Genomic DNA, 27860 nt, shown 5'->3' on the forward strand with positions numbered 1-27860 from the left:
AGTTGCTAACTAGCGCAATTGCTAGTTAACATTGGCTCACAAAACTACCTCCAACTTCCTTCATACTGGACACTGACATAAAAATGGTATCCCCAAGTTCATCTGACTCTGGGGAAGTAGATAAAGGGCCTCATTGCCAAAATCCCAAAGTATCCCTTTAAGTCTAGATAGAACATTGGGTGTGTATTACTCATTTCAGACAAACTAAACCGTAATTCATTGTACACACACACACCACCTGCACAGGACAGACAGAGAGGATGGGTGCTGAACAACAGCTTTTCTGAATACATGAGAAATGTCCCCGGAGAGGGAGCAGCACATGTAAACAAATCTGCGGGTGTCTTAGCCTTGCCGTTCTTCACAAGCAAATAAAACAGCCTTCCTCACCATCTGCTGCAGCAATAGCATGTGTCTAGCACTTGGACAAGCAACCAAGAGATGGCTTGCGTGTTCTGGGTGCTTCGTACAGAGAAATGTGGCAGCGATAAGGGCCGTGCTAATAGTAACGTTACAGTCAATGGCTATGTATGTAGGACAGGAATGTGTGGGTCAAACCAGCAATGCTACTTATGCACAGTGGTCAGCATACGTAGTTTAAATGCATGTTTCATCACACTTGGAGAAGCAAAAGATTTACAGCGAGGTGAAATTAGAAGCCTGCGCTTTTCCTGGACATTTTATTATCACTGAGAGTAAGAAAAAGAAAAATAGGTGTTAATAGGCTCCATTAATTATCCATACATCACCAGTTGCTCTTGAACCTCAATAAATATATTGTGAAAAGTGTTTGCAATGTCGTGCCATCTTGGGTTGTTGTTTCCTCTGGATAGCCAAGCTTGGGTTGTCTTATGCCAGGGCCAGAACTATGGGGAAAAACACAAGGAATCAGAAGAATGACAAGATGGACTAACCTTCACATTGGGCAACGCATTCAGCAGGGCACAACATTGTGGAATGCTCACATAGAAATAGCCTATATTATGTATAACAAACATGCTTCTTTGACATGTAGCACATTGACTAATGGCAGCTCTATTCAGGACATTTCTATCTGCAATGTTCCACAACATGTGGCTAACTGAACATGGCCCTAGCGAGGAGACTTCATACAAGAAGAAAATGGACAGAGTACTATACTTACCACGTATAGCTTCCTGGGCAAAGTACTTAACATCCATATCTGTATCTGTGGCTAGTTTCTCCAGGACTGGTTTCACCTCTGTCTGCAGGGCACTGAGAAAAACAAAACGTTTCAGACAAAGCACACATTTTCCCACACTCCCGTGCCATAATGGATTAGCTGAGTGCTAGGAATTAAGCTTGGACAAGGAGATCTGGGTCGTGTTCAGTAGACGCAAAACATACTGTGACGGAATAACAAAAAACAGCATCCTTACTGGACCAGTTCAAGCAAGAGCCTCCTCAGTTTCAAAATATTTTCTCCAGTTTTGTGCCTACTGAACACGACCCTGATGTAGACTGTGGTCAATTCATTGGAGATGGTTGTTCAGGTAGGCCTGAATGATATGAACGAAGGTGGACGAGGAGGACCTACTTGCTGTCCAGGACGGGGCCGATCTTCTGGAGGGACTTGGCCACATTGAAGCGCACATTGGCCACCTGGTCGTTGGACATCTTGATGACCACGGGCAGCATATGCTTAGTGGTGATGTCCTGGCCACAGGCCTCAGACAGTGCCTGGGGTGGATGACAAGGAAACCAACAACGCATAAACAAATGATCCTTAGACACAAGTGACTAAGTTGCTCTGGATAAGAGCGTCTGATAAATGCCTAAAATATCAAGATGTAAAATAAGTAATGATGACAAGAATAACTGACTGGGCCAGAAACTTTCCTGATAAAAATAATATAACAGTATGATTTATGCAAACTGGAAACTACATATCCTGAGGGTGCATTTATTGTAGCCGGGGATTTTAATAAAGCAAATTTGAGGACTAGGCTGCCGAAGTTCTATCAACATATCGACTGTTGTACTCGGGCTGCTAAAATCCTCGACCATTGCTATTCGAACTTCCGGGATGGTTATAAGGCCCTCCCCCACCCTCCTTTCGGCAAATCTGACCACGACTCCATTTTGCTCCTCCCTTCCTATAGGCAGAAAATCAAACAGGAAGTACCCGTGCTAAGGACTATTCAACGCTGGTCTGACCAATCAGAATCCACGCTTCAATTGTTTTGATCACGCGGACTGGGATATTTAGACGAATACACTGAAACGGTGACTGAGTTTATCAGGAAGTGTATAGGAGATGTTGTGCCCACTGTGACTGTTAAAACCTACCCTAACCAGAAACCGTGGATAGATTGCAGCATTGGCACAAAACTAAAAGCACAAATCACTGCATTTAACCATGGCAATGTGACTGGGAATATGGCAGAATACAAACAGTGTAGCTACTCACTCCGCAAGGCAATTAAACTGGCAAAACATCAGTATAGAGACAAAGTGTAGTCGCAATTCAACGCCTCAGACACGAGACGTATGTGGCAGGGTCTACAGACAATCACGGACTACAAAAGGAAAACCAGCCACGTCGCCGACACCGACGTCTCAATTCCAGACAAGCTAAACACCTTCTTCGCTCGCTTTGAGGATAACACAGTGCCACCGACACTGCCCACTACCAAGGACTGCGGGCTCTCCTTCTCCGTGGCCGACGTGAGTAAGACATTTAAGCATGTTAACCCACGCAAGGCTGCCGGCCCAGACGGCATCCCTAGCCGTGTCCTCAGAGCATGCGCAGACCAGCTGGCTGGTGTGTTTACGGACATATTCAAGCTCTCCCTATCCCAGTCTGCTGTCCCCACATGCTTCAAGATGGCCACCATTGTTCCTGTACCCAAGAAAGCAAAGGTAAGTGAACTAAATAACTATTTCCCCATAGCACTCACCTTTGTCATCATGAAGTGCTTTGAGAGACTAGCCAATGATCATATCACCTCTACCTTACCGGTCACCCTAGACCCACTTCAATTTGCTTACCGCCCCAATAGATCCACAGACGATGCATTCGCCATCACACCACACAATCCCATCTAGACAACAGGAATACCTATGTAAGAACGCTGTTCATTGACTATAGCTCAGCATTCAACACCATAGCACCCTCCAAGCTCATCATTAAGCTCGAGGCCCTGGGTCTGAACCCCGCCCTGTGCAACTGGGCCCTGATCTTCCTGACGGGCCATCCCCAGGTGGTGAAGGTAGGAAACAAAATCTCCACTTCGCTGATCCTCAACACTGGGGCCCCACAAGTGTGCGTCTGTAGTTTGCAGATAACAACAGTAGTAGGCTTTACTTCCTACCAACAATGACGAGACCGCCTACAGGGAGGAGGTGAGGGCTCTGGGAGTGTGGTGCCAGGAAAATAACCTCTCACTTAACGTCAACAAAACAAAGAGCAGAGGGTGTACCCCCCTATCCACATTGACGGGACCGCAGTGGAGAAGGTGCAAAGCTTCAAGTTCCTTGGCGTACACATCACTGACAAACTGAAATGGTCCACCCACGCAGACAGTGTGGTGAAGAAGGCGCAACAGAGCCTCTTCAACCTCAGGAGGCTGAAGAAATTTGGCTTGGCACCTAAAACCCACAAACTTTTACAGATGCACAATTGAGAGCATCCTGTCGGGCTGTCTCACCGCCTGGTACGGCAACTGCACCGCCCGCAACCTACCCGCCTTCCAGGACACCTAAAGCACCCGATGTCACAGGAAGGCCAGAAAGATCATCAAGGACCCCGCTATCACCCAGAAGGCGAGGTCAGTACAGGTGCATCAAAGCTGGGACCGAGAGAATGAAAAACAGCTACCTCAAGGCCATCACTAGCACATTAGAGGCTGCTGCTGCCGTTTGAAATCACTGGCCACTTTAAGAAATGGAACACTAATCACTTTAATAATGTTTACATATCTTGCATTACTCATCTCATATGCATTTACTGTATTCTATAATATTCTACTGTATCTTAGTCCATGCCGCTCTGTCATTGCTTGTCCAAATATGTATATTTTCTTAAATTCCATTCCTTACTTAGATTTGTGTGTATTGGGTATATGTTGTGAAATTGTTAGATATTACTTGTTAGATATTACTGCTCTGTTGGTGCTAGAAGCACAAGCATTTCGCTACACCCGCAATAACATCTGCTAAACACGTGTATGTGACAAAAAAATGTCATGTGATTGTTTTAAAAGTAAAACGTTTCCAAAAATGGCTTGATTTAAATCTGAGGTTTAATGACATGAGCCCTATACTATGAATCAGGTTTGAGGAGTAAGCGAGGTAACTTTGGTCAACTGAGTTCAACTCGGGATGACCGGTCATACGAAAGTGGCTCACCTTTTAGGCAGGTACATTTCTAATGGCAAAGAATCCTTAATAACTAACCTGCTCCAGGGCAGGCCGCTAACTCAGGGCTAACTCCACTTACCCTGAAGGAAATGACTGAGCCGCGAGGTGAGGACCACTGAAATCAGATTCCCTCCCTCTCACAAAGATTGCGTCATACACTTCAGATGAGGAAGACGACGGATTCAATATTTTATTAATCAAATGTGTTAAAAATAGTAATATTAAAATACCCATCACATTACACATTTAGTAATGACAGCATGCATTTGAAAGTTTACGCACAGTAAAACGTTTGTATGACTATATACAATTATTTTATCGATAGAAAAAAACCTGCTAGTGCATTGATAAGCACACCAAAGCACATCAAACACGGCATTAACGATACGTAATAAAATACCCGCTTCTAATATCCTGTTTTACACCATAGCCTGCTAAATTTGCAAGAACTTCTTTCATGTTGATTTCGGCAAAAATGGAAATGTGGCATTGACTCGCCCATGGATTGAATAGTTTGGCCAGGTTACAAGCCTGCTTGAGTTGGCGGCAGCTACATGATCAATATCCACCTTCGTAATATGGCTAGCTTTATAAAAACCTGAGTAGATCTAGCGTCCATCGTAGTATACGCCTATGGTCTCTGAGGGTTTGTGTGTGTGTGGTGTGAAGGTCAGGAGGACTCACGTTGATGCAGAAGAGCGTGGTCATCCTGTGCAGGTAGTTGGGGTCGTTGGCCATGCCCAACACCTTGGGCACGATGGTGTTCTGGGCCCACTCGGCTCCAAACTTCTCCACCAGCTTCATCAGGTTACAGGTGGCTGCCTCGCGGATAGCGTATACTGTCGGAAACAAACACATGCTTAGAGACCTTGGCCTGTAGAACTAGATATAAATTAGGCATAGTAGTTTCTTTTTAGTAGTAGTTGTCAGGAAAAGTGGTTAGAAAAAAGTGAGGGATTTCCTTTACAAAACTATAATATTAATTGAACTAGGTGAACCTATTGACTAGCATTTCTCAATTGAAATGGCAATCTTACCAAAAATAAAATGTGTACAAAACTAAAATTAAAACAGATCAAAGTTCAATATAGACATATCCAAACTCTACAAGAGAGTAGGCAGTCAGTACACTACCCAGCCCGTGAAAATATTTGCCAGGATTCTTGGTTCTTTTGAGCTCTTTTCTATCCATTCCAGTTTGGCAGCCATCATTGTATTATTGTCACAGTTTGTTTGCCTTGTAACAAATAATGTGGCAAAAAGTATATTTGCATGGAAAACATGTCCATTAGTAATCATGGCTAAAGAGGCTAGTGACTGCAAAACTGCTCAAAACACTCAATTGTGCCCAGAATACAGTGACATAACATCTGGGCACACACAAGCCTGATTTCCTGATATTCGTTACTAGCTGTTGGACAGAGAGCGGGAGACCAGGTGGCATGGGTACAACACATTTCTAACCTAACCCTATCTGGTGCTTTGGCTCCTAATACAGCCATAAAGAGACTAGAGAGCTCGAGAGCCAAGCTGGGGTTAGAAGAACCATGCCAATAGCCTGTGGAATCATGGCTGTGGAGCCACAATGGGATATTAAAACCTGTGTGACACTGGCCGTGTCTGAAATCGGTCTTGCCAACTTCTTACTAAAACAACATACTGTGTACTAAGCATACTACTTTGAACGTACTGTTTAGTATAAATGTATGCAGTAAACAAATATACTAGGCAAACCCATCCTGAGAATGCGGCATCTAATGCTCAATTGCGTTGTTTCCCACCATTCCTTCATCTTGGTACAGCCCATCCTCTTGCTAGATTATCAGCTGTTGTCAAACAAGTGGGTTTGAGTGTGCAGGCAATTCTACTAGATGAAGCCAAAATGAGGACATCCTGGCATTTAATCCCATATAACATTTTGGAAGTGTCACATACTATAAAAACGTGCCATTTCCGCATACCCAATCAGGCTACTTTTAGAACGCAAGTATGGGAAATGGGGGATGTGGTGATACAAGGTAGGTTGTGGTATGCTTACTGTTGAAATCGCCCCTAAGACACTGACCATGGGTCAGTTTTGCATTTCCCCCACTAATGGCTAAGGGTAGGATTAGGGGGAGGAAAACCTGATCCTAGATCTGTACCTAGGGAAAACTTTCAACCAGAGCTAAAGAGAGGATTCCATGCGAGAAACAAAGCAGATGTTCTGAGGAGGACAAAGAAGATGTAGTCTAAACACTGAGGACAGCTCTCAGAAGACATCTTTTTCTAAACAGGATTAGTAAAGTCGCACTGGAGCGATAGGTCAATAAGGGATACAATCTTGCTGTTCAAGGCTTTATAGATGGGTTGCCTGACAACGTTACAAATATGATGCGCGCATCGATGTGGCCGCAAGGTGCAAGTTGTTATGATTCTGAACGGTCAGATAGTTAGCAACAATGACAAGACACTGAAAGTGGGGAATCATAGGTATCTCGATTTAGCTCGTTGTGTTGATACCATGTCTTGTTTTAAGGTGTTTTGACTGATGTTATGCAGTGCTTCCCCTATATTCAATTAGCACTAACTTGAAACGCAAACAGCCCCCTCCCCTCCCAATTTGCCAGTTACTCACTGATATGTAATGGGTATCCCTGCAAGAAGGTATTAAATAAGGGGGTGTTTGAAAGGGGTCATAAACATTGCCATAAATAAATCATTAAATACAAATGTACAGGTAATATACCACATCTTGTCTGAAATGGGTATTTGAGTCACCCAGATAGCACAAGAACGGGGCATAAGCAAAGGCAAAAAAATTGCTTTAAAACTGTTAATTCTTGTCTCTGCCCCATGGCAAAACATGTAGAGTTGCAGGAAATTAGCCTTAAAACAAAATTGTCTCTACGGTCAAGTAAGCATCAAATTTAACATTTGGAGACTAAATACAGCATCCATGTTGTCAAGTCTAGGCCATCCCCGCCGGTTTTGCCCCATTGTTGCGCAAGCGCCGGTTTTGTTGTTTAACAACCAACCCGTCTATAGCACAATCTAAAAATGGAGAAAAAAGAAGAAAAAACCTGCCGACATTAAAGGCAGACCGAAGAGACGTAGCCAACAAGGTCTCCATATCACATGCAAATCAAACCAGCGCATTCAAAAGACACTAAAAATCTGTAAACTGCATGAAGATGTGCCTATTTTCAGAGTGGGGTTATCACAATACCAACGGCGTGATAAAAGGCCAAGTATCACGATATCGCGATAACACAGGGTTTGCACCCCTCCAGGACGCCTGTTCCCGTTTTCTATACGTTCTGCACGCGGGCTGCACAAAAACCTGTACCGGATATTCACATCTCTACTCTATTGAATTTAACTTCACACTTTTTACTGTATAATAGAAAAGGCTACTGCAGACAATAGCTGACTTGCTCATATCCAAATGCCTACCTGTTATGGTGTATTACAGTATGGTTTGCATCCTAAATGGCACCCGATTCCCTATATAGTGCACTACTTTTACTAGAGCCCTATGGGCATTGGTTAAAAGTAGAGCCCAATATAAAGGATAGGGTGCTATTTGGGATGAAGACTGTATTACAGTAGGTTTCCCATTCTATCCAGCTCAGCTAGAGAGAGGGCAAGAGAACAGTTAAGGAGAGAGCATTTCCCTGGCCTATCCCAGTCTAAGTCAAATCAAATTTTACTTGCCACATGCACCGAATACAACAGTGAAACGCTTACTTACAAGCCCTTAACCAACAATGCAGTAAAAAAATTATAATATATATATTAGATAAGTAAAAAAATAAAGAAGCTCAATTGGTAGAGCATGGCGCTTGTAACGCCAGGGTAGTGGGTTCGATCCCCGGGACCACCCATACGTAAAAATGTATGCACACATGACTAAGTCGTTTTGGATAAAAGTGTCTGCTAAATGGCATATTATTATTATATTAAAGAGCAGCAGCAAAATAAAATAACAGTAGGGAGGCTATATACAGGGGGTACCGGTACAGAGTCCATATGCGGGGGCACCGGTTAGTCGAGGTAATATGTATATGCGGGTAGAGTTAAAGTGACTATGCATAGATAATAAACAGAGTAGCAGCAGCGTAAAAGAGGGAGTTGGGGTTGGGGGGGGCAATGCAAATAGTCTGGGTAGCCATGATTAGCTGTTCAGGAGTTTTATGGCTTGGGGGTAGAAGCTGTTAAGAAGCCTTTTGGACCTAGACTTGGCGCTCCGGTACGCTTGCCGTGCAGTAGCAGAGAGAACAGTCTATGACTAGGGTGGCTGGAGTCTTTGACAATTTGTAGGGCCTTTCTCTGACACCGCCTGGTATGGCCTGAAGCTTGGCCCCAGTGATGTACTGGGCCGTACGCACTACCCTCTGTAGTGCCTTGCGGTCGGAGGCCGAGCAGTTGACATACCAGGTCGTGATGTAACCAGTCAGGATGCTCTCGATGGTGCAGCTGTATAACTTTTTGAGGATATGGGGGTGTCTTACCGTGGTCAATGAGCCATGCCATGCAGAGCGTGTTCAGCTTCTCATCAAAGAACTCCACTCCCTGGAGAAGAGCGATTAGGAGAGAATACATTTCTAAACAATTTTCACTTAATATCCAAAGAAATCAAATCCAAACATTACAGTGCAAGCAACACTATTACTGAATAGGGTTCCAATTAGATTCAACCAAAAATTGGGGGTATGCAGCTTTCGACTCAGAAAGCACAAATAAAGCTAGCTGAATGACTTATACAGTGATCCCTCGCCACTTCGCGGTTCACTTATCGCGGATTCGCTATTTCGCGGATTTTCATAATGCATTTTTTTTTTTTTGGTGCATTGTGCTCTGCATTCTGATTCGCTAAAAACTCACTCCCGCTTCTTGTATCAAAACATGCTACGAATTGTGCTATCATTTTGTCGTCTCGTGCAGTTATGTGTACGTACATAAAACAGCTTGGCAAATTTACATTAAGTTGGCCAAATTATCTTGTAATTTCGAACATCTCCTAATGAAATGGGACCCTTTGATGAGCCGTTCGTTACAGTTCTCCAACGTAATCGATGGTGGCATGTCGGTGTACAAGGATCTTTTTGCAAAGAAGAAAAAAGAGCAACAACAGCTGCCTATCACTATGTTCTTCTCCCGAACAAACACACCTGCACCGCGGGCTTCAGAAGAAGAGAACACTGCAGAGCGCAGTCAGGATGCAGCGGCCCAGTCTGAAGAGCAGTGAAACGGCCTACACGTGAGTCACTGTATTTGTATACATGTAATAGTTGCTAATTGTAAAAAAAAAAAAAGTTTTATATTTCGCGGATTTCACTTATCGCGGGTCATTTTCGGAACGTAACCCCCGCGATAAACGAGGGATTACTGTACATTGCATAGTCCTTTTCTAAGTCATGGATGATATTGGTGACCAGCACCTTTCCACCATAAATTGTTGCACATACGCATGGCACAAGGCAGATGTAGGCCACACAGATGTGTGATTAGGGGGAAATGAGGATGGGACAGAGGTCTCCTGAGGTGGGACTGGAGGGGGCTCTGATCAAAAGTAGTGCACTATATAGGGAATAGGGTGCCGTTTGGGATGCAGCCGGCGACTCACCAGTTGTCCGGCCAACAGGGGCATATACTCTATGATGGCCAGGCGGACCCTCCACTTGGCGTCCTCGGCCAGCTCCACGATAGCGGGCAGCAGCGACTGGGAGAGCTGGCGGATGCCGATCACCTCGTTGACACAGTCCAGGTTGGAGATGATGTTGAGGCGCACCTCAGGGCACTGCAGGGCGAAAAAGGGGGAGGGAAGGGGAAAAAGAGCGAGGGAGAGAGAAAGAGAGAGACAGCAGGTAAGACTACAGTGAGAAGGATCTCTTGTATAAGTAATTACATCAGGGAACATTACATTGCATATGTCTGTCTTCTTTTAAGAATGAAAGCCATTATATTTCAAGCAGTCTTAAAAAGTGGCAAAAATCATTGCAACAGAAATCCGAGCTATTGCTTATGCATCCCCATCCGCTTATAATGATGCCTTTCTTGGCTCCAATCTCGACATGACATTAGCAACAAAGGCCAAACGAATTGCCAAAGACCTTCCGCCTGTCCCAGACCCTTGATTCTTAGCCTCCGAATGTGCAGACCGATTTCCCATCAAGCTTTTTGCGAACCAAATAGGAGACGACGGCGATAGCAGCCAGCTGTGAGACTAAATATTTGGAGTAGAAATATTGAAGAATACAGATATTTTTTACATTCATGAGTCATTCGAGGCGTTTTGACTGTAATCCTTTGTGACACAAACCCTGTCAACTCCACTTTGGCCGCGAGGCAAACTAGAACATATTTTAATAGGAAGGCTGTCAGAGATGACAGCCAATCGTGTCGGTGTATTTGTGCACCTTTATTTTTTTGCAGGGCAATTTGCGTCATCTACCCAAACCTTTCCACTCCGGTATTAATAAACCACCAGAGATATGTAAATGTGTCAGCTAGTGCCGACGTCTTACATCGGGATGTTGGCTGCGATACAGGTTACATTTAGGAAGGATATGTCAGAATGAAACCACACATCACTGAAAACCGCATGAAATAACCTAGCACCACTAGAAAAAATGTCACCAGGGAAAAGGTTCAAACCCTATAAGGGTCATCCCTAGGTTTATACTCCGGTAGGTACATCTGATCCTGAACCAGGTCAATAGCATTAGAGGATATTAAGAGGGTGATCAGATCAGACATGGGAGACATTTCTCCAAGTCCAGGCAGTCCCTCCCACCCTCCCAATTTCAGCCTATTTTCTGCCATTTGGTGCTTAATGACTAGAACAAATAGGAGCAGTAGTGACTGGTGTTTACCTCGTCCTTGAGCTGGGCCAGGAACAGAGGCAGCAGGTGTTCCACTGTGTTGTCTTTGCCCAGGATGGTGGACAGGCCCATGATGACAGAGGCCAGGGCAGACTTCACGTGCTGGCTGGTGTCAGACACCAGTTCCTGTCAGGGGAGAAAGAGTCAGACATTGCAGTGGACAGGGACAGCAAATCTGGTATTTTCAAATAGCGGGTAGTTTCAGACCTGTGACAATATTATTGCTACATTGATATTTCCCTCAGGAGAAAAGTGGCAACGAAAACAAGTTAGAGAAGCACTTTGGTACTGTTACTTAAGAGGCGTTTAAGGCCACGTGTCAGCATGCTGCCCACAGAATTCAGTGCAGTTGTAGACAAGGTGAGCAGAAACTAGCCTCTGTGTTGAAATGAATCATCTGTTATTGCAATCTGACCTGACATTGAATTGTCCCGTGTCGCTCAGTTGGTAGAGCATGGCGCTTGCAACGCCAGGGTTGTGGGTTCGATGGGGGGGGGCAGTACGAAAATGTATGCACTACCGTGGTCGCTCTGGATAAGAGCGTCTGCTAAATGACTAAAATGTAGAAGCTACCATTTTTTTAGGCTTGGGATGTCCTAGAAGAGATGTTTTCCCCAAAAAATATATTTTCGAAACAAAAAGGGCGTCATTTAAACTCAGGAACCAACCAGTGACTTCTAACACCGACAGCGAATAGGAATGGTGGTTTGGTAGATATCTTGAATACAACAGTGCCCCCTGCTGTCCAAAGGCTATACTGAGCTCAAGTCCTCATCTTGCCATAGACCCCAACCTACAAAGCATAATATCCTCATGGCTCCCGTATAGAAAGTAAAGTCAAAAACAACAGGTTCCTCAGTTTAACAGCTCAGTATAGACCCTCATGCTAGAAATTGATTCATGGGTGTAAAAAATATCCGCTGCTTCTGCACACAAGAATTTGATTAACTTGTGTTATTGTCGAGACTTCAGAACACGACTGTTTGCCTAAAGCACGACAGCTTTTTAAAAATGTATTTTTAAGATCTAAGATTTTTTTTGCCCCTTCGTGAGTCATGGGTACTCAGAATTACTTCCATTGAGTGAGAAATTCACAGGTCAAAGAAACTAGCGTACGTAAGTTAGCGGAATAATAAAGGAATACAAGTGAACAGTGACTGTTTTTTTTTTTTTTTTTAATACCTTGACACAGGGCAGAATGTGAGTCATGATGATGGTCTCTCTGCTGTCTTCTGGAAGGTTCTCGCAAAACTCTGAGGACAGAAATGGGGTTTGTCAATACCGTGGTCTATTAGACAGTAAAAGCTTCTCATTCAAACAATTCTTTATTTCAACAGAGGCTTTATGACTTGCGGATAGCATCCAGACACTCACCCTTGACCTTTTTGGCGGCAGCGGATCGGACCTCAGCCTCACAGTCCTTGAGCAGGTTCTGAAAAGCTGGGACCAGGTCGTTCTTGGTGATCTCTGGGCCCACTGCTTTCTGGAGCTGTGGAATCAGTGACATGGCAATTAACATCCACCACGAAACCTTTGTGTGAGACTCCATGACCAACACACTCAACTGATGGGATTCAAGTTGGGAACACATAGGCTACAAAGTCCATGGCAGCAAGGGGGAAAGTGCACGAAACTATTTGCCATTGCCAGGCTTTAATTTGTGTGGAGGTTTCCTGACAATTGTTCAATTGGTTGAGGGAACTTCTACTCCTTCCACAAACTATGGGCATGGCAATTAACATCCAGCCGAGATCTTCATCTACAGCTCTGACACAATCCCACCTTCAAACCTTGCTCAGATTTGCTGATCAACACACTAAACTAATGGAATGTTGGGTTGGGAACACGTTACCAAAGTTCATGGTGGCGAGGGGGAAAGTGGTAGAAGACCTTCCAGTAAGTGTGGTGCTAAGCTTTCATTTGTGTGAGGATGCCTGAAAGCTTTTATATTGATTGACTGCACTTCTACAACATTATGGAAGTGGCAATATGACCCATTTTATACTAAATGACAAGAGGTCATATGGGTTAGAAATCAATGGGTTAGTGCAGTGAATGTAAGTGGTAATGAGGACATTAAGAATGTTCTACGCTGGGGGACTATGAACATTACAGGCCCCCATAACTGTCCTGCTATCCATGTCCACTACTTCCCCCTTGGAGGATTGTATTACTTCAGTTCAATACAGTAAAGCAACTGAAAATATTCCTCCTAGACAAAAATAGCAAAATTAGAGCAATTACATCTGTCAAATTGGAAAAATCTCTCAATTTGGAACAAACTTTTTACAGATAGGCACCGTTTTAAAGTGACCATCTGTGAAACGTTGAATATCCGCCTCCCCATTGCTTCCATTCCGGGTTCAGTAAAGCAGCAAATATTTTAGAGGCATTATGGCTACATGCAGGACATCGATGTTTCCACATGCTCACCTCAGAGAACTTGTCGGCCACCATGTAGCGGACCCTCCAGGACTTGTCCTCGGCGGCCTGGCGCAGGGTGGGCATCACCAGGGTCTCCAGGTCCTCCTGGGGCAGCAGCGTGGCGATGCTCACACAGGCTTCCACGGCCAGCAGGCGCACTGAGTCCTACAGGCGGGGGCACCATGAGATTATTGCTCATTCTGTGCCAATTGAATAAAATAATGTAGCAACACCATAGAAATGCATATAGTGAACACGCTATCCCCCAAGGGCAGGATTTCATGGTGTAACTGTGGAGGCGTTGGGTTAACAATAGCTAGACACGGTTTCTGTCCAAGTTGGGGCTACCTACTGAATTCGCTGAAATATGATTGTTCTATTTCCATTCAATATTCATCCATCCCCATTCAAAAACATCTAATTTGTATGGCCATGCTATTTCCATCGGCAACAAGCCAGTTGATTTAGCAATTGGCTGGAAGAATTCCAGGCACTTCCCACCGCAATGTTCCAGGACGCCCTGTGTGCGTGTATACGGTACATGTACCTGCTCATCGGAGGCCAGCGCGGTGAAGAGGGAGATGATGTCACTCTTGACATAGTCCAGCTCCAGAACCTTGGCGAATTCCCCAAGCTTGGAGGCTGCGGCGCGGCGCACCATGGGAGTATCATCTGAGCACAGAGTGCGGAAATGTCTGTAGAGAGAACATGACACCCACAGTCAGACCATAAATCCATTGTATCTGCTCTACAGAAAAAGAGTGTAGTTAATCATCCTGATCTGATTGACTTGTGCCTGCAAGGCTAGTATGTGTGACTACAAGAGGTGGGGGCATGGGTCCCCTGATATGAGACAAAGTAAAGTCTGCAACTCTAATATTATGCTCCCAGAGATTATTGGGACAATTTCAATCCCATTGGGATCTTAGCTAATCAGGTCTTAGCTATATAGCTATATCTTGATAGAGCTACTCACTGGCGAATTTCAGCCTTGACGGTGCTGGATACGCGGGGGTAGCAGACGCTGAACAGGCCACAGGCGGAGGTGCGGGAGGTGAACCAGTCACCACTGGCCAGCCTCTTCACCAGGGGTTCAAAGTGCACCTCCAGGTCCACAGGAGAGTGCTCCTGGGAGATCTTACGCAGAGACTCCACCGCCTTGTCTCGCACCACCGTTTCCTCCACGGTAGCCAGGCTCTCCAGAGGCGGCTGTGGAGAAAGACACGGTGTAGCGTAGCTGACTGGATATGTAAAATAAACTCTATACAATTGTGTTTTAAGGTCTATATGTTGAATATCTTATGGTCAATGCCAGATTTAGTTTGTAACACATACGTACCAGCAGACAGTGAACATATTCAGGGCCTCCCACCAGCATGGTGAAGTTGCCCAGCTGCTCAGCCAAGGCAAGAAGCACCTCGTCCTCATCATAGATGGTGTCTACAAGAGGTCAGTTGTGAAACATAATTAAAATAGAGGGGGGACTCATGATGATGGCTGTAACTTGGGTCTTAAGGTGAGGACATACAGTGCATTCGGAAAGTATTCAGACCCCTTCACTTTTTTCACATTTTGTACCGTTACAGCCTTATTCTAAAATAAAAAATTGATTCCCCCCCCTCATCAATCTACACACAATAGCCCATAATGTCAAAGCAAAAATTGGTGTAGAAATGTTTGCAAATCTATAAATAAATTTAAAAAAGAAATATGACATTTAGGGTAAACGTCCCTATTAAGCCCACGTACCATATAAGCCCACAGTCAAATACAAAAAAAAAGAAATTTTTTGCTGTGTGATGTTTCTTCCAATAAAGCTGCTTGTTAAATAAATGACACTTATTATTGTAAGCCAATCAGATTTGTCAATATTAAGTTATCAAAGCATGTGTGACATGTGCCTGCTGATCCCAGAAGTTGTTGCAAAAGCAAATTGTGATTTTGGCACTCTCAGAAGATAACATTTTTTGCATATTTCTACTCCTGTTTTTGGTAAGTACTCATTTGTTATCAACATTTAAGTGATTAGTGTTTTGAATAAGACATATGTCAGAATATTACTTGAATGATAAATATTGTTTCTTTTGAAATCAAAATATGAGTTTTAGCATGCTAGCAAACAGACCACATGCTGCATCAGTACAGTAGCTGCATAGCATGGTTTATTGACAAAGCATGATAAGCAGGTATAATTTACATTTTTGTATGCAGTTTATATTATACTGTTAAATAGACAATACATGTGTATGTTTATCTTTATTTTATTTTTTTATTAACATTTTTACCTGGTGGGCTTAAAGGGGACACTAGCAAAAATATCACACTGTCTGGGTGGATGTAAATGAGTATAGCTAATTACTACCCTGCATGATACATTTATACTTTTCATGTTATGTTAGTGCACCATATATAGATTTATTTCATATCGGTTTTTTTTATGTCATGTGTGTAGAATAAAATATTTTGTCTTTTAACCATAAATTCACTGATTGACTGTTTCAATGGGGATTTTCTTCCTTTTGACCTTTGAACCATTTTCCTCCCTAATTTTGACCTCACCTGATAAAATCAGCTCCATAATTCAGATAATTAATACCCATATTTAAATATCAGTCATATTGCATAGGTCAATTCATTCTGGATAGGCCTATATTCTATCCTAACATTAACAATATATATTTTTTAAATCTTTAGGCCTACTTTTCAGATGAGTTTTAGTATGAGATGACTAAAACACGAAAAAACTACAGTTCATACCCACGCATGATAGAAGCATGCCGTCTGTACAGGGAGGGAACAATGCAAAATCTCTCATTTCAAGCAAAACGTTATGGAGTAGACAGCAAGTCGTTGAGGCAGAGAGTGAAGGAGCAGCTGAGCATTGATGCACAACAGGGACATGTCATCTACCTGAGTCCAGCGGTAGAGCAGGAGATTTCAGACTGTCTTCAGGTAGGGTTATACTGTAGTGACTGATAGGCTAAGAAAAAGATAACATGAAACAGTGGGTAGCCTAATATTTTGCCTAATCCAGTGGTTCTCAATGTGTGACCTGGGTGTATGTGTGCGTGTGCCTGTGTACGTGTTTGTGTGCGCATGCATAAGTGTGTGTGTGTGCATGCAAACTTTTGTGTGTGTGTGCGCTCACACGTGCGTCCAGGACTAATGCTTTGTCATTCTCCATCTCTTCAGGTCCTTTGCCAGTTGGGTTGGGGCTTCACCCGGACGGATCTTCTCGATCTCGTTCAAGAGTTTGTGATAGCAAAGGAACATCAAACCCCGTTTAAGGACCAAAGACCCGGCCGAAAATGTTTGAACGCTTCATGCGGGGACCATCCGGAACTTACCATAAGGAAGTCGGAACCCCAGCCATCAACGTCTGCAACGTCAAGCCCTTCACCCTCATCAGGCATTGGCATCAAAGATTTCTTCCTGCAACGCATCATGCCAACCAAGAAGAGCAATCCAGCCAAAAGACAGAATCAACACTAAAATATGGAGAGTCTCTAACATCTAACAAAATGGAAATATCACATTTACATAATTATTCAGACCCTTTACTCAGTACTTTGTTGAAGCACCGTCGGCAGCGATTACAGCCTTGAGTCTTCTTGGGTATGACGCTACAAGCTTGGCACACCTGTATTTGGAGAGTTTCTCCCATTCTTCTCTGCAGATCCTCTCAAGCTCTGTCAGGAGTCACTGCACCGCTATTTTCAGGTCTCTCCAGAGTTGTTCGATTGGGTTCAAGTCCGGGCTCTGGCTGGGCCACTCAAGGGCATTCAGAGACCTGTCCCGAAGCCACTCCTGCGTCGTCTTGGCTGTGTGCTTAGGGTCGTTGTCCTGTTGGAAGGTGAACCTTCGCCCCAGTCTGATGTTCTGAGCGCTCTGGAGCAGGTTTTCATCAAGGATTTATCTATACTTTGCTCCATTCATCGGTCCCTCGATCCTGACTAGTCTCCCAGTCCCTGCCACTGAAAAACATCCCCACACCATGATGCTGCCACCACCATGCTTCACCGTAGGGATGGTGCCAGGTTTCCCCAGACGTGACACTTGGCATTCAGGCCAAAGAGTTCAATCTTGGTTTCATCAGACCAGAGAATCTTGTTTCTCATGGTCGGAGTCCTTTAGGTGAATGTGGCAAACTCCCAAGTGGGCTGTCATGTGCCTTTTACTGAGAGTGGCTTACATCTGGCCACTCTACCATAAAGGCCTGATTGGTGGAGTGCTGCAGAGATGGTTGTCCTTCTGGAAGGTTCTCTCATCTCCACAGAGGAAATCTGGAGCTCTGTCAGAGTGACCATTGGATTCTTGGTCACCACCCTGACCAAGACCCTTCTCCCCCGATTACTCAGTTTTGCTCAGCGGCCAGCTCTAGGAAGAGTCTTGGTGTTTCCAAACTTCTTCCATTTAAGAATGATGGAGGCCACTGTGTTCTTGGGGACCTTCAATGCTGCAGACATTTTTTGGTACCCTTCCCCAGATCTGTGCCTCGACACAATCCTGTCCCGTAGCTCTACGGACAATTCCTTCGACCTCATGGCTTGGTTTTTGCTCTGACATGCACTGACAACTGTGGGACCTTATATAGACAGGTGTGTGCCTTTCCAATCAATTTAATTTACCATAGGTGGACTCCAATCAAGTTGTAGAAACATCTCAAGGATGATCAATGGAAACAGGGTGCACCTGAGCTCAAATTCGAGTCTCATAGCAAAGGCTCTGATTACTTATGTAAATGAGATATATATATATACACACACAGTACCAGTCTGTTGTGAGCATTGACGTCAGTATGCAGCCCGCAAAGTGGGTCAGCTCCTCTGATAAGCCCTCACTCCTTCCTTACTCTGCCTTAATGTGCCTTGCCGTGGCTTTCACAGTCATATAATTATCTCGGCTAGTCCATCTACAACTCCCTTTGTCTCGGGGTGATACAGATCCACTACCTTTAGATCCCCCGTCTTAGATATAGGCATAAAAGGTATAGGATTGACCGCTTCTTTTGTCTCTAGTTCAAATGTAGCCTAAAGCCTAGGCTAAATCTAGACGTACGTATACCGTGCCTTCACTTCTTTTAACATCACATTTTTACCCTGTTGCAAGCATCACTCTGAGCTTGTTGCATTGCCAGAGCTAGCCAGTTTGTTTAAGATAACTATCATTCAGTAAACCCAGATTCACAGTATTACTAGAATAGAATCCAGACGTGCATGGGATTGGATTAATGTTCATTTTATGGTGGTTATGAAACCTTGTTTTTAGCTAGGCTGGTCAATGGCAATGCTACGCTGCTGCTGTTAAGTGTGTGCTGTGCAGTGTGGTACACATCACACAGGGTTTACGTTAGCTGAAAGTTGCCGGCTTTTGTCCCCCCAAAAGTGAAAAGCCGATAAATCTGTTGCCGGCTAAAATGACCAAAAAACAACAATTCCAATAGTAAAATAATGCTGTTTATTCATTGATGGAAATACCAGTCAATGTAAATACATTTGACCGTCATGCTTATCGGTCTATAGGTTAATTTGCATAATTTAGTGGAATTAAATTGCCCTGTGTGTATTTTTGTTAGTCATAATGTAGGCCTAGCTTATTTATCCAACACAACTATCAGACGCACACAGCATACAGAGGCTATTTTGAGCGGGATTTCTCCTGCAGCTCCGAGCTGTTAAAAACAGTTTTGGTGAACGATTAAAATGAGCTACTATTTTTATTTCTCAAGTGTTCATTGAAGCACGCCTCCCATTCACATGCAGGCAACAGGCTGTCAGCGTGTCACCCACCACTTTAAAATGTGAGCTGTAGGCAGCATGCACTTAAAAAACACTTAATTGTTTGAATCCTGAATGTTTCATTTCATATTATGAGGCATGTCTTACTTTGCTTCAAAGTAGCCTACAGGCAAAATCCGAGGCAATTATTTTATAAAGACTTCATAGGCGGCGCATGAGTTTCAAGTTTGGGGAAGCTTACAATTTATCCTACCATTTCTACGTGCCAGTTATGATTTTCATATGTGCATTTTCGTGGAACAGTTTCATTTCAATAATTACATATTTTTCAAATGGCTTACTGTGAGGAACTATAGGTTTTAATATATATATATAATTCGCAACTGATATTTAAAAATACACTTTCCTACATTTCCAAGCAGCAGGCCAGGTACTTTGATGCGTGCTCAGGCACCCTAAACAGAGAAACCAGACACATGCTCATTGCTCACATGGAGCACTCCAAACTAAATTAAATAACAATATTGACAGATCTCGTAAATGATGGTTATGAAATGAACCAAAACTTGTTTCTCACAAGTATAGCAGATTTTGAACTCTGCAAACACTGTTTCCACTCTGAGAATGAGAACAGTAAATTACTGTAATTAATATATGCATTAACAGAAATGTATGTAACCAAATGACTGGTATTAACGGTACATTTAATACTGGTGACATACAGTACCAGTCAAAAGTTTGAATGAGTAGGTGTCCAAAGGTTTTTCTTTAATTTTACTATTTTCTACATTGCAGAATAATAGTGAAGACATCAAAACTATGAAATAACACATATGGAATCATGTAGTAACCAAAAAAGTGTTAAACAAATAAAAATATATTTCATATTTGAAATTCTTCAAAGTAGCCACCCTTTGCCTTGATGACAGCTTTGCACACTCTTGGAATTCTCTCAACCAGCTTCATGAGGTAGTCACCTGGAATGCATTTCAATTAACAGGTGTGCCTTCTTAAAAGTTGATTTGTGGAACTTCTTTCCTTCTTAATGCGTTTGAGCCAATCAGTTGTGTTGTGACAAGGTAGGGGGTGTTTACAGAAGATAGCCCTATTTGGTAAAAGACCAAGTCCATATTATGGCAATTACAGCTCAAATAAGCAAAGCGAAACGACAGTCCATCATTACTTTGCTGCCGACAGAGGGCTGCCTCACTTCTAGTCCTTAGGAAACTTTGCAGTATTTTGTTTTTTTATGTATTATTTCTTACAATGTTAGCCCAGAAAATCTTAAGTGTAATTACATACAGCCTGGAAGAACTATTGGATATCAGAGCAGCGTCAACTTACCAGCACTACGACTAAGAATACGACTTTCCCGAAGCGGATCCTTTGTTCGCACCACCCAGGGCATTTGAACTGATTCCAGAGGCCGACCCAAAACAACGCCGCCGGAGGAGAGGGAACCGGAGCGGTCCCCTAGTCAGACTTAGGAGGCACACACACCACCCATTGCTTCCGAGTATATTACTCGCTAATGTCCAGTCCCTAGACAACAAAGTGGACGAGATCAGGGCAAGGGTTGCTTTCCAGAGAGACATCAGGGATTATAATATACTCTGTTTCACGGAAACATGTCTCTCTCGGGATATACTGTCCCCGTCCATACAGCCATCTGGGTTCTCAGTATATCGCGCCGACATGAATAAACATCTCTCCGGGAAGAAGAGGGGGGGGGGGGGGTATGTTTCATAACTAATGACTCATGGTGTAACTATAACAACATACAGGAACTCAAGTCATTTTGTTCACCTGACCTAGAATTCCTCACAATCAAATGCTAACCGTATTATCTCCCAAGAGAATTCTCTTCGGTTATTGTTACAGCCATGTACATCCCCCCTCAAGCTGATACCACGACGGCCCTCAAGGAACTCCACTGGACTTTATGCAAACTGGAAACTGCATTTATTGTAGCTGGGGATGTTAACAAATCAAATTTGAGAAAAAGACTACCTAAATTCTATCAGCATATTGACTGTAGCACTCGTGCTGGAAAAATGCTGGACCATTGTTACTCATTTCCGCTACGCTTACAAGGCCCTCCCCCACCCTCCTTTCAGCAAATCTGACCACAACTCCATTTTGCTCCTCCCTTCCTATAGGCAGAAACTCAAACAGGAAGCACCCGTGCTTATGACTATTCAACGCTGGTCTGACCAATCGGAATCCACGCTTCAAGTTTGTTTTGATCACGCGGACTGGGATATTTTCCGGGTAGCCTCTGAGAATAATATAGACGTATACGCTGATTCGGTGAGTGGGTTTATAAGGAAGTGTATAGGAGATGTCGTACCCACTGTGACTATTAAAACCTACCCTAACCAGATACACTGAAAGCACGAACCACCGCATTTAACCATGGTAAGGTGACGGGGAATATGGCAGAATACAAACAGAGTGGTCATTCCCTCCACAAGGAAATCAAACAGGCAAAATGTCAATATCGAGACAAAGTGTAGTCGCAATTTAACGGCTCAGACACGAGACGTATGTGGCAGGGTTTACAGACAATCACGGACTACAATAGGAAAACCAGCCACGTCGCGGACACCGACGTCTTGCTGCCAGACAAGCTAAACAAGTTCTTTGCCCGCTTTGAGGATAACACAGTGCCACCGACGCGGCCAGCTACCAAGGACTGTGGGATCTCCATCTCCATGGCCGACTTGAGTAAGACATTTAAACCTGTTAACCCTCGCAAGCCTGCCGGCCCAGACGGCATTCCTAGCCGCGTCCTCAGAGCATGCGCAGACCAGCTGGCTGGTGTGTTTACGGACATATTCAATCTCTCCCTATCCCAGTCTGCCGTCCCCACATGCATCAAGATGGCCACCATTGTTCCTGTACCCAAGAATGCAAAGGTAACTGAACTAAATGACTATCGCCCCGTAGCACTCACTTCTGTCATCATGAAGTGCTTTGAGAGTCAAGGATCATATCACCTCCACCTTACCGGTCACCCTAGACCCACCTCAATTTGCATACCGCCCTAATAGGTCCACAGACGATGCAATCGCCATTACACTGCACAATCCCATCTGGACAAGAGGAATACCTATGTAAGAATGCTGTTCATTGACTATAGCTCAGCATTCAACACCATAGTACCCTACAAACTCATCATCAAGCTTGAGGCCCTGGGTCTCAACCCCGCCCTGTGCAATTGGGTCCTGGACTTCCTGACGGGCCGCCCCCAGGTGGTGAAGGTAAGAAACAACATCTCCACTTCGTTTATCACCGCCTGGTACGGCAACTGCACAGCCCACAACCACAGGGTTCTCCAGAGGGTGGTGCGGTCTGCACAACGCATCACCGGGGGCAAACTACCTGCCCTCCAGGAGACCTACAGCACCCGATGTCACAGGAAGGCTAAAAAGATAATCAAGGACAACTACCACCCGAGCCACTGCCTGTTCACCCCGCTATCATCCAGAAGGCGAGGACAGTACATGTGCATCAAATCTGGGACTGAGAGACTGAAAAACAGCTTCTATCTCAAGGCCATCAGACTGTTAAACAGCCATCACTAGCACAGAGAGGCTGCTGCCTACATATAGACTTGAAAATCACTGGCCACTTTAATAAATGGAACACTAGTCACTTTAATAATGCCTCTAATGTTTACATATCTTGCATTACCAATCTCATATGTATATACTGTATTCTATCTTAATAACGTTTACATATCTTGCATTATCCATCTCATAGTATAGAATACAGTATATACAGTGGGGAGAACAAGTATTTGATACACTGCCGATTTTGCAGGTTTTCCTACTTACAAAGCATGTAGAGGTCTGCTGTGTGTCTCAACTGTGAGAGACGGAATCTAAAACAAAAATCCAGAAAATCACATTGTATGATTTTTAAGTAATTAATTTGCATTTTATTGCATGACATAAGTATTTGATACATCAGAAAAACAGAACTTAATATTTGGTACAGAAACCTTTGTTTGCAATTACAGAGATCATACGTTTCCTGTAGGTCTTGACCAGGTTTGCACACACTACAGCATGGATTTTGGCCCACTCCTCCATACAGACCTTCTCCAGATCCTTCAGGTCTTGGGGCTGTCGCTGGGCAATACGGACTTTCAGCTCCCTCCAAAGATTTTCTATTGGGTTCAGGTCTGGAGACTGGCTAGGCCACTCCAGGACCTTGAGATGCTTCTTATGGAGCCACTGCTTAGTTGCCCTGGCTGTGTGTTTCGGGTCATTGTCATGCTGGAAGACCCAGCCACGACCCATCTTCAATGCTCTTACTGAGGGAAGGAGGTTGTTGGCCAAGATCTCGCGATACATGGCCCCATCCATCCTCCCCTCAATACGGTGCAGTCGTCCTGTCCCCTTTGCAGAAAAGCATCCCCAAAGAATGATGTTTCCACCTCCATGCTTCACGGTTGGGATGTGTTCTTGGGGTTGTACTCATCCTTCTTCTTCCTCAAAACACGGCGAGTGGAGTTTAGACCAAAAATCTCTATTTTTGTCTCATCAGACCACATGACCTTCTCCCATTCCTCCTCTGGATCATCCAGATGGTCATTGGCAAACTTCAGACGGGCCTGGACATGTGCTGGCTTGAGCAGGGGGACCTTGCGTGCGCTGCAGGATTTTAATCCATGACGGCGTAGTGTGTTACTAATGGTTTTCTTTGGTCCCAGCTCTCTTCAGGTCATTGAACAGGTCCTGCCGTGTAGTTCTGGGCTGATCCCTCACCTTCCTCATGATCATTGATGCCCACGAGTTGAGATCTTGCATGGAGCCCCAGACCGAGGGTGATTGACCGTCATCTTGAACTTCTTTCATTTTCTAATAATTGCGCCAACAGTTGTTGCCTTCTCACCAAGCTGCTTGCCTATTGTCCTGTAGCCCATCCCAGCCTTGTGCAGGTCTACAATTTTATCCCTGATGTCCTTACACAGTTCTCTGGTCTTGGCCATTGTGGAGAGGTTGGAGTCTGTTTGATTGAGTGTGTGGACAGGTGTCTTTTATACAGGTAATGAGTTCAAACAGGTGCAGTTAATACAGGTAATGAGTGGAGAACAGGAGGGCTTCTTAAAGAAAAACTAACAGGTCTGTGAGAGCCGGAATTCTTACTGGTTGGTAGGTGATCAAATATGTATGTCATGCAATAAAATGCTAATTCATTACTTAAAAATCATACAATGTGATTTTCTGGATTTTTGTTTTAGATTCCGTCTCTCACAGTTGAAGTGTACCTATGATAAAAATTACAGACCTCTACATGCTTTGTAAGTAGGAAAACCTGCAAAATCGTCAGTGTATCAAATACTTTTTCTCCCCACTGTACATATCTATTGCATCTTAAACTATGCCACTCTGATAATGAAAATGACATTGCTCATCCATATATTTATATATTCTTATTCCATTCCTTTACTTAGATGTGTGTATTAGGTTGTTGTAGAACTGTTAGATATTACTTGCTAGATATTGCTGCACTGTCGGAACTAGAAGCACAAGCATTTCGCTACACTCCAATAACATCTTCTAACCATGTGTTGGACCGCAGAGTGAAGGAAAAGCAGTCAACAAGTGCTCAGCATATGTTGGAACTCCTTCAAGACTGTTGTTAAAGCATTCCTCATGAAGCCGGTTGAGAGAATGCCAAGAGCGTGCAAAGCTGTCATCAAGGCAAAGGGTGGCTACTTTGAAGAATTTCAAATATGAAATATATTTTACAATTACAATTATATTTTGATTTGTTTAACACTTTTTTGGCTACTACATGACTCAATATGTGTAATTTCATAGTTTTTATGTCTTCACTATTATTCTATAATGTACAAATAGTAAAAAAAGGTGTCCAAATTTTTGCCTGGTACTGTATATATAAATAAATGTGCAAACATTTCTGCCTACCTGTTTTCGCTTCGTCATTATGGGGTATTGTGTGTAGATTGATGAGGAAATGTTTTTATTTAATCAATTTTAGAATAGGGCTGTAACATAACAAAATGTGGAAAAAGTCAAGGGGTCTGAATACTTTCCGAATGCACTGTACCTGTGAGGAAGGGGAGGAGTTCAGTGCGGGTCCTCTCCACTCCCAGGGCCAGTGCGATGGTAGACAGCTTCTTGATGCTGTTCAGTCGCAGCTTGGAAAGTAAACAATACCAGGAGATGTTATTACATGAAACTTATAAGAGGCCACCATTATCCATAAAGACAATCTTAGCATTTCAGTGATGCCATCTAGAAATACTATTTCAGACCTGAAATAGACTACAGAAAAAGAGGACTGAGCACGCCCCCATTCTCATCAATGGGGCTGTAGTGGAACAGGTTGAGAGCTTCAAGTTCCTTGGTGTCCACATCACCAACAAACTATCATGGTCCAAACACACCAAGACAGTCGTGAAGAGGGCACGACAAAGCCTATTCCCCCTCAGGAGACTGAAAAGATTTGGCATGGGTCCTCAGATCCTCAAAAGGTTCTACAGCTGCAACATCAAGAGCATCCTGACTGGTTGCATCACCGCCTGGTATGGCAACTGCTTGGCCTCCGACCGCAAGGCACTACAGAGGGTAGTGTGTACGGCCCAGTACATCACTGGGGTCAAGCTTCCTGCCATCCAGGACCTCTATACCAGGCGTTGTCAGAGGAAGACCCTAAAAATTGTCAAAGACTCCAGCCACCCTAGTCATATACTGTTCTCTCTGCTACCGGAGCGCCAAGTCTAGGCCCAAAAGGCTTTTTAACAGCTTCTACCCCCAAGCCATAAGACTCCTGAACAGCTAATCATGGCTACCCAGACTATTTGCATTGCCCCCCCCCCACCCCCATCTTTTACGCTGCTACTACTCTGTTTATTATCTATGCATAGTCACATTAACTCTACCCACATGTACATATTACCTCAACTACCTCAACTAGCCGGTGCCCCCGCACATTGACTCTGCAACCGTACCCCCTGTATATATAGCCTCCCTACTGTTATTTTATTCTGCTGCTTTTTTCAACACTTTTTTTGTTATTGTTTTATACTTAACCTTTTTTAGTTTAAACTTAAATTCACTGTTGGTTAAGGGCTGTAAGTAAGCATTTCACTGTAATGTCTGCACCTGTTGTATTCGGCGCATGTGACCAATACAATTTGATTTGATTTCATATTAGAAAATGTATTCCCATTTAGGTGCCTTCTATGAACATAAAACCTTTTTAGAAAATCTGTGTTTTTGTAATGATTTCAGAGACACCAAAGCAAGATGCAGATATAGTACATAACTAACCATGTCAGTAGTTACCTAGCAAACTAGTTTGTTACAACATTAAAATAATGATAATCTCACAACCATTACCAGGGTGGAGCTGGATGACCGGCAGGTACAACAAGGAAGCTATGTAGTTAGCAGCTATAGACATATGAGCTTACAGTAACGTTGTGTGCATTGTACATTTCAGTAACAAAACAAGTAGATAGGTTCATCTGCAAATTAACATGCGAATTTGAGCTAGTTAGATAACGTTTATTAACTAGTTAGCTGCTAACTAACGTTATCATAGTGATACAGTAGCCCAGCAGCAAACTAGCTAGCTAACCAAGTGACCTAGCAACTAGCTAACGTTAGCTAACACCAATTACTTTTACACCGACAAATAACTACTTAGTTATAAATGGCATTAACTAAATACGACATGCAGCTATTCCGTTTGATATTCATCACACTAAGTAACACGCTATCCAGTTAGCCAGGCTGGGTGCACCAGGCTGAGATGAACAGGCCAAGGCCAGGGGCCTCGGGATGTTAGCTAGCGTTAACTTGCTATCCTTTTTTAAATCAGACACGATCAAGTAAAACAAATACCACCAATATAACATCCCATATGAACAGAGCATCGGTGATTACCTGCACATCCTCATTACGAAGCTCGTCAATGAGCACGGCGATGGGGTAGAGAGAATCGTCTCCGTCAGCTCCTGCCATTTTGGACTGCAGTTAGCGAAAAGCGATTCACTAGGGTTCTGGTTCTTCTGGTTCTTCGTCTTTTTCTTCTTCTTTGGTATAATGGCGTTCGCAACAATTATATATGCATTCCGCCACCTACTGTACAGGTGTATAATAAAGATCCGAAAAGGGAAAAAATGCAGAGTAAAAAACAAAATAAAAAAAATCCCTACAAACTATCAATAACGAAATGTTATTTAGACTAAATCTGCCTGCTTTTCTGTATTAATCAGGTTTCCACACAGGCTCAGAAGGATCTTGTTATGGCGGGACATTTCCTGGCGACCGTACGTTAAGTCTGGGACCCCCAAAAACCTCTCGGCTGCAGTCACTAGGGGCCTTTTTCTCTACGGCTTTTTATGGTGGTCACTAGTTACCAGTCACAAAGTCCTAAACCCCGCCTATTTCTACAATTTATCTTC

The 27860-nt window shown here is 43.6% G+C and overlaps 1 protein-coding gene across 1 annotated transcript; it reads right to left on the minus strand.

Moving 5' to 3' along the window:
- Positions 1–351: 351 nt before the first annotated feature.
- Positions 352–27734, minus strand: LOC121567336 (serine/threonine-protein phosphatase 2A 65 kDa regulatory subunit A beta isoform). The gene is made up of 15 exons (XM_041877304.2): positions 27340–27734; positions 25496–25586; positions 15013–15113; positions 14650–14882; positions 14221–14368; positions 13683–13838; positions 12624–12738; positions 12432–12502; positions 11241–11375; positions 9992–10165; positions 8877–8937; positions 5068–5222; positions 1559–1701; positions 1145–1236; positions 352–866 (listed from the first exon to the last, which is right to left on the minus strand). Exons 1-15 carry the CDS (start codon positions 27415–27417, stop codon positions 850–852), a joined length of 1770 nt encoding a protein of 589 aa, XP_041733238.1. The 5' UTR covers positions 27418–27734; the 3' UTR covers positions 352–849.
- Between the last annotated feature and the right edge of the window lie 126 nt (positions 27735–27860).

This window comes from Coregonus clupeaformis, chromosome 6 (genome assembly GCF_020615455.1).
Source record: "Coregonus clupeaformis isolate EN_2021a chromosome 6, ASM2061545v1, whole genome shotgun sequence".
NCBI lineage: Eukaryota > Metazoa > Chordata > Actinopteri > Salmoniformes > Salmonidae > Coregonus > Coregonus clupeaformis.

Excerpts from the sequence above, each read along its gene's own strand:
- LOC121567336 (XM_041877304.2), bottom strand. The coding sequence starts at position 27,417 with ATGGCAGGAGCTGACGGAGACGATTCTCTCTACCCCATCGCCGTGCTC. Across the intron at positions 12,503-12,623 it reads TGCCGCCAAAAAGGTCAAGG|AGTTTTGCGAGAACCTTCCA; the intron begins GTGAGTGTCTGG and ends TTCTGTCCTCAG. Across the intron at positions 10,166-11,240 it reads TGGCCCAGCTCAAGGACGAG|TGCCCTGAGGTGCGCCTCAA; the intron begins GTAAACACCAGT and ends TTCGCCCTGCAG.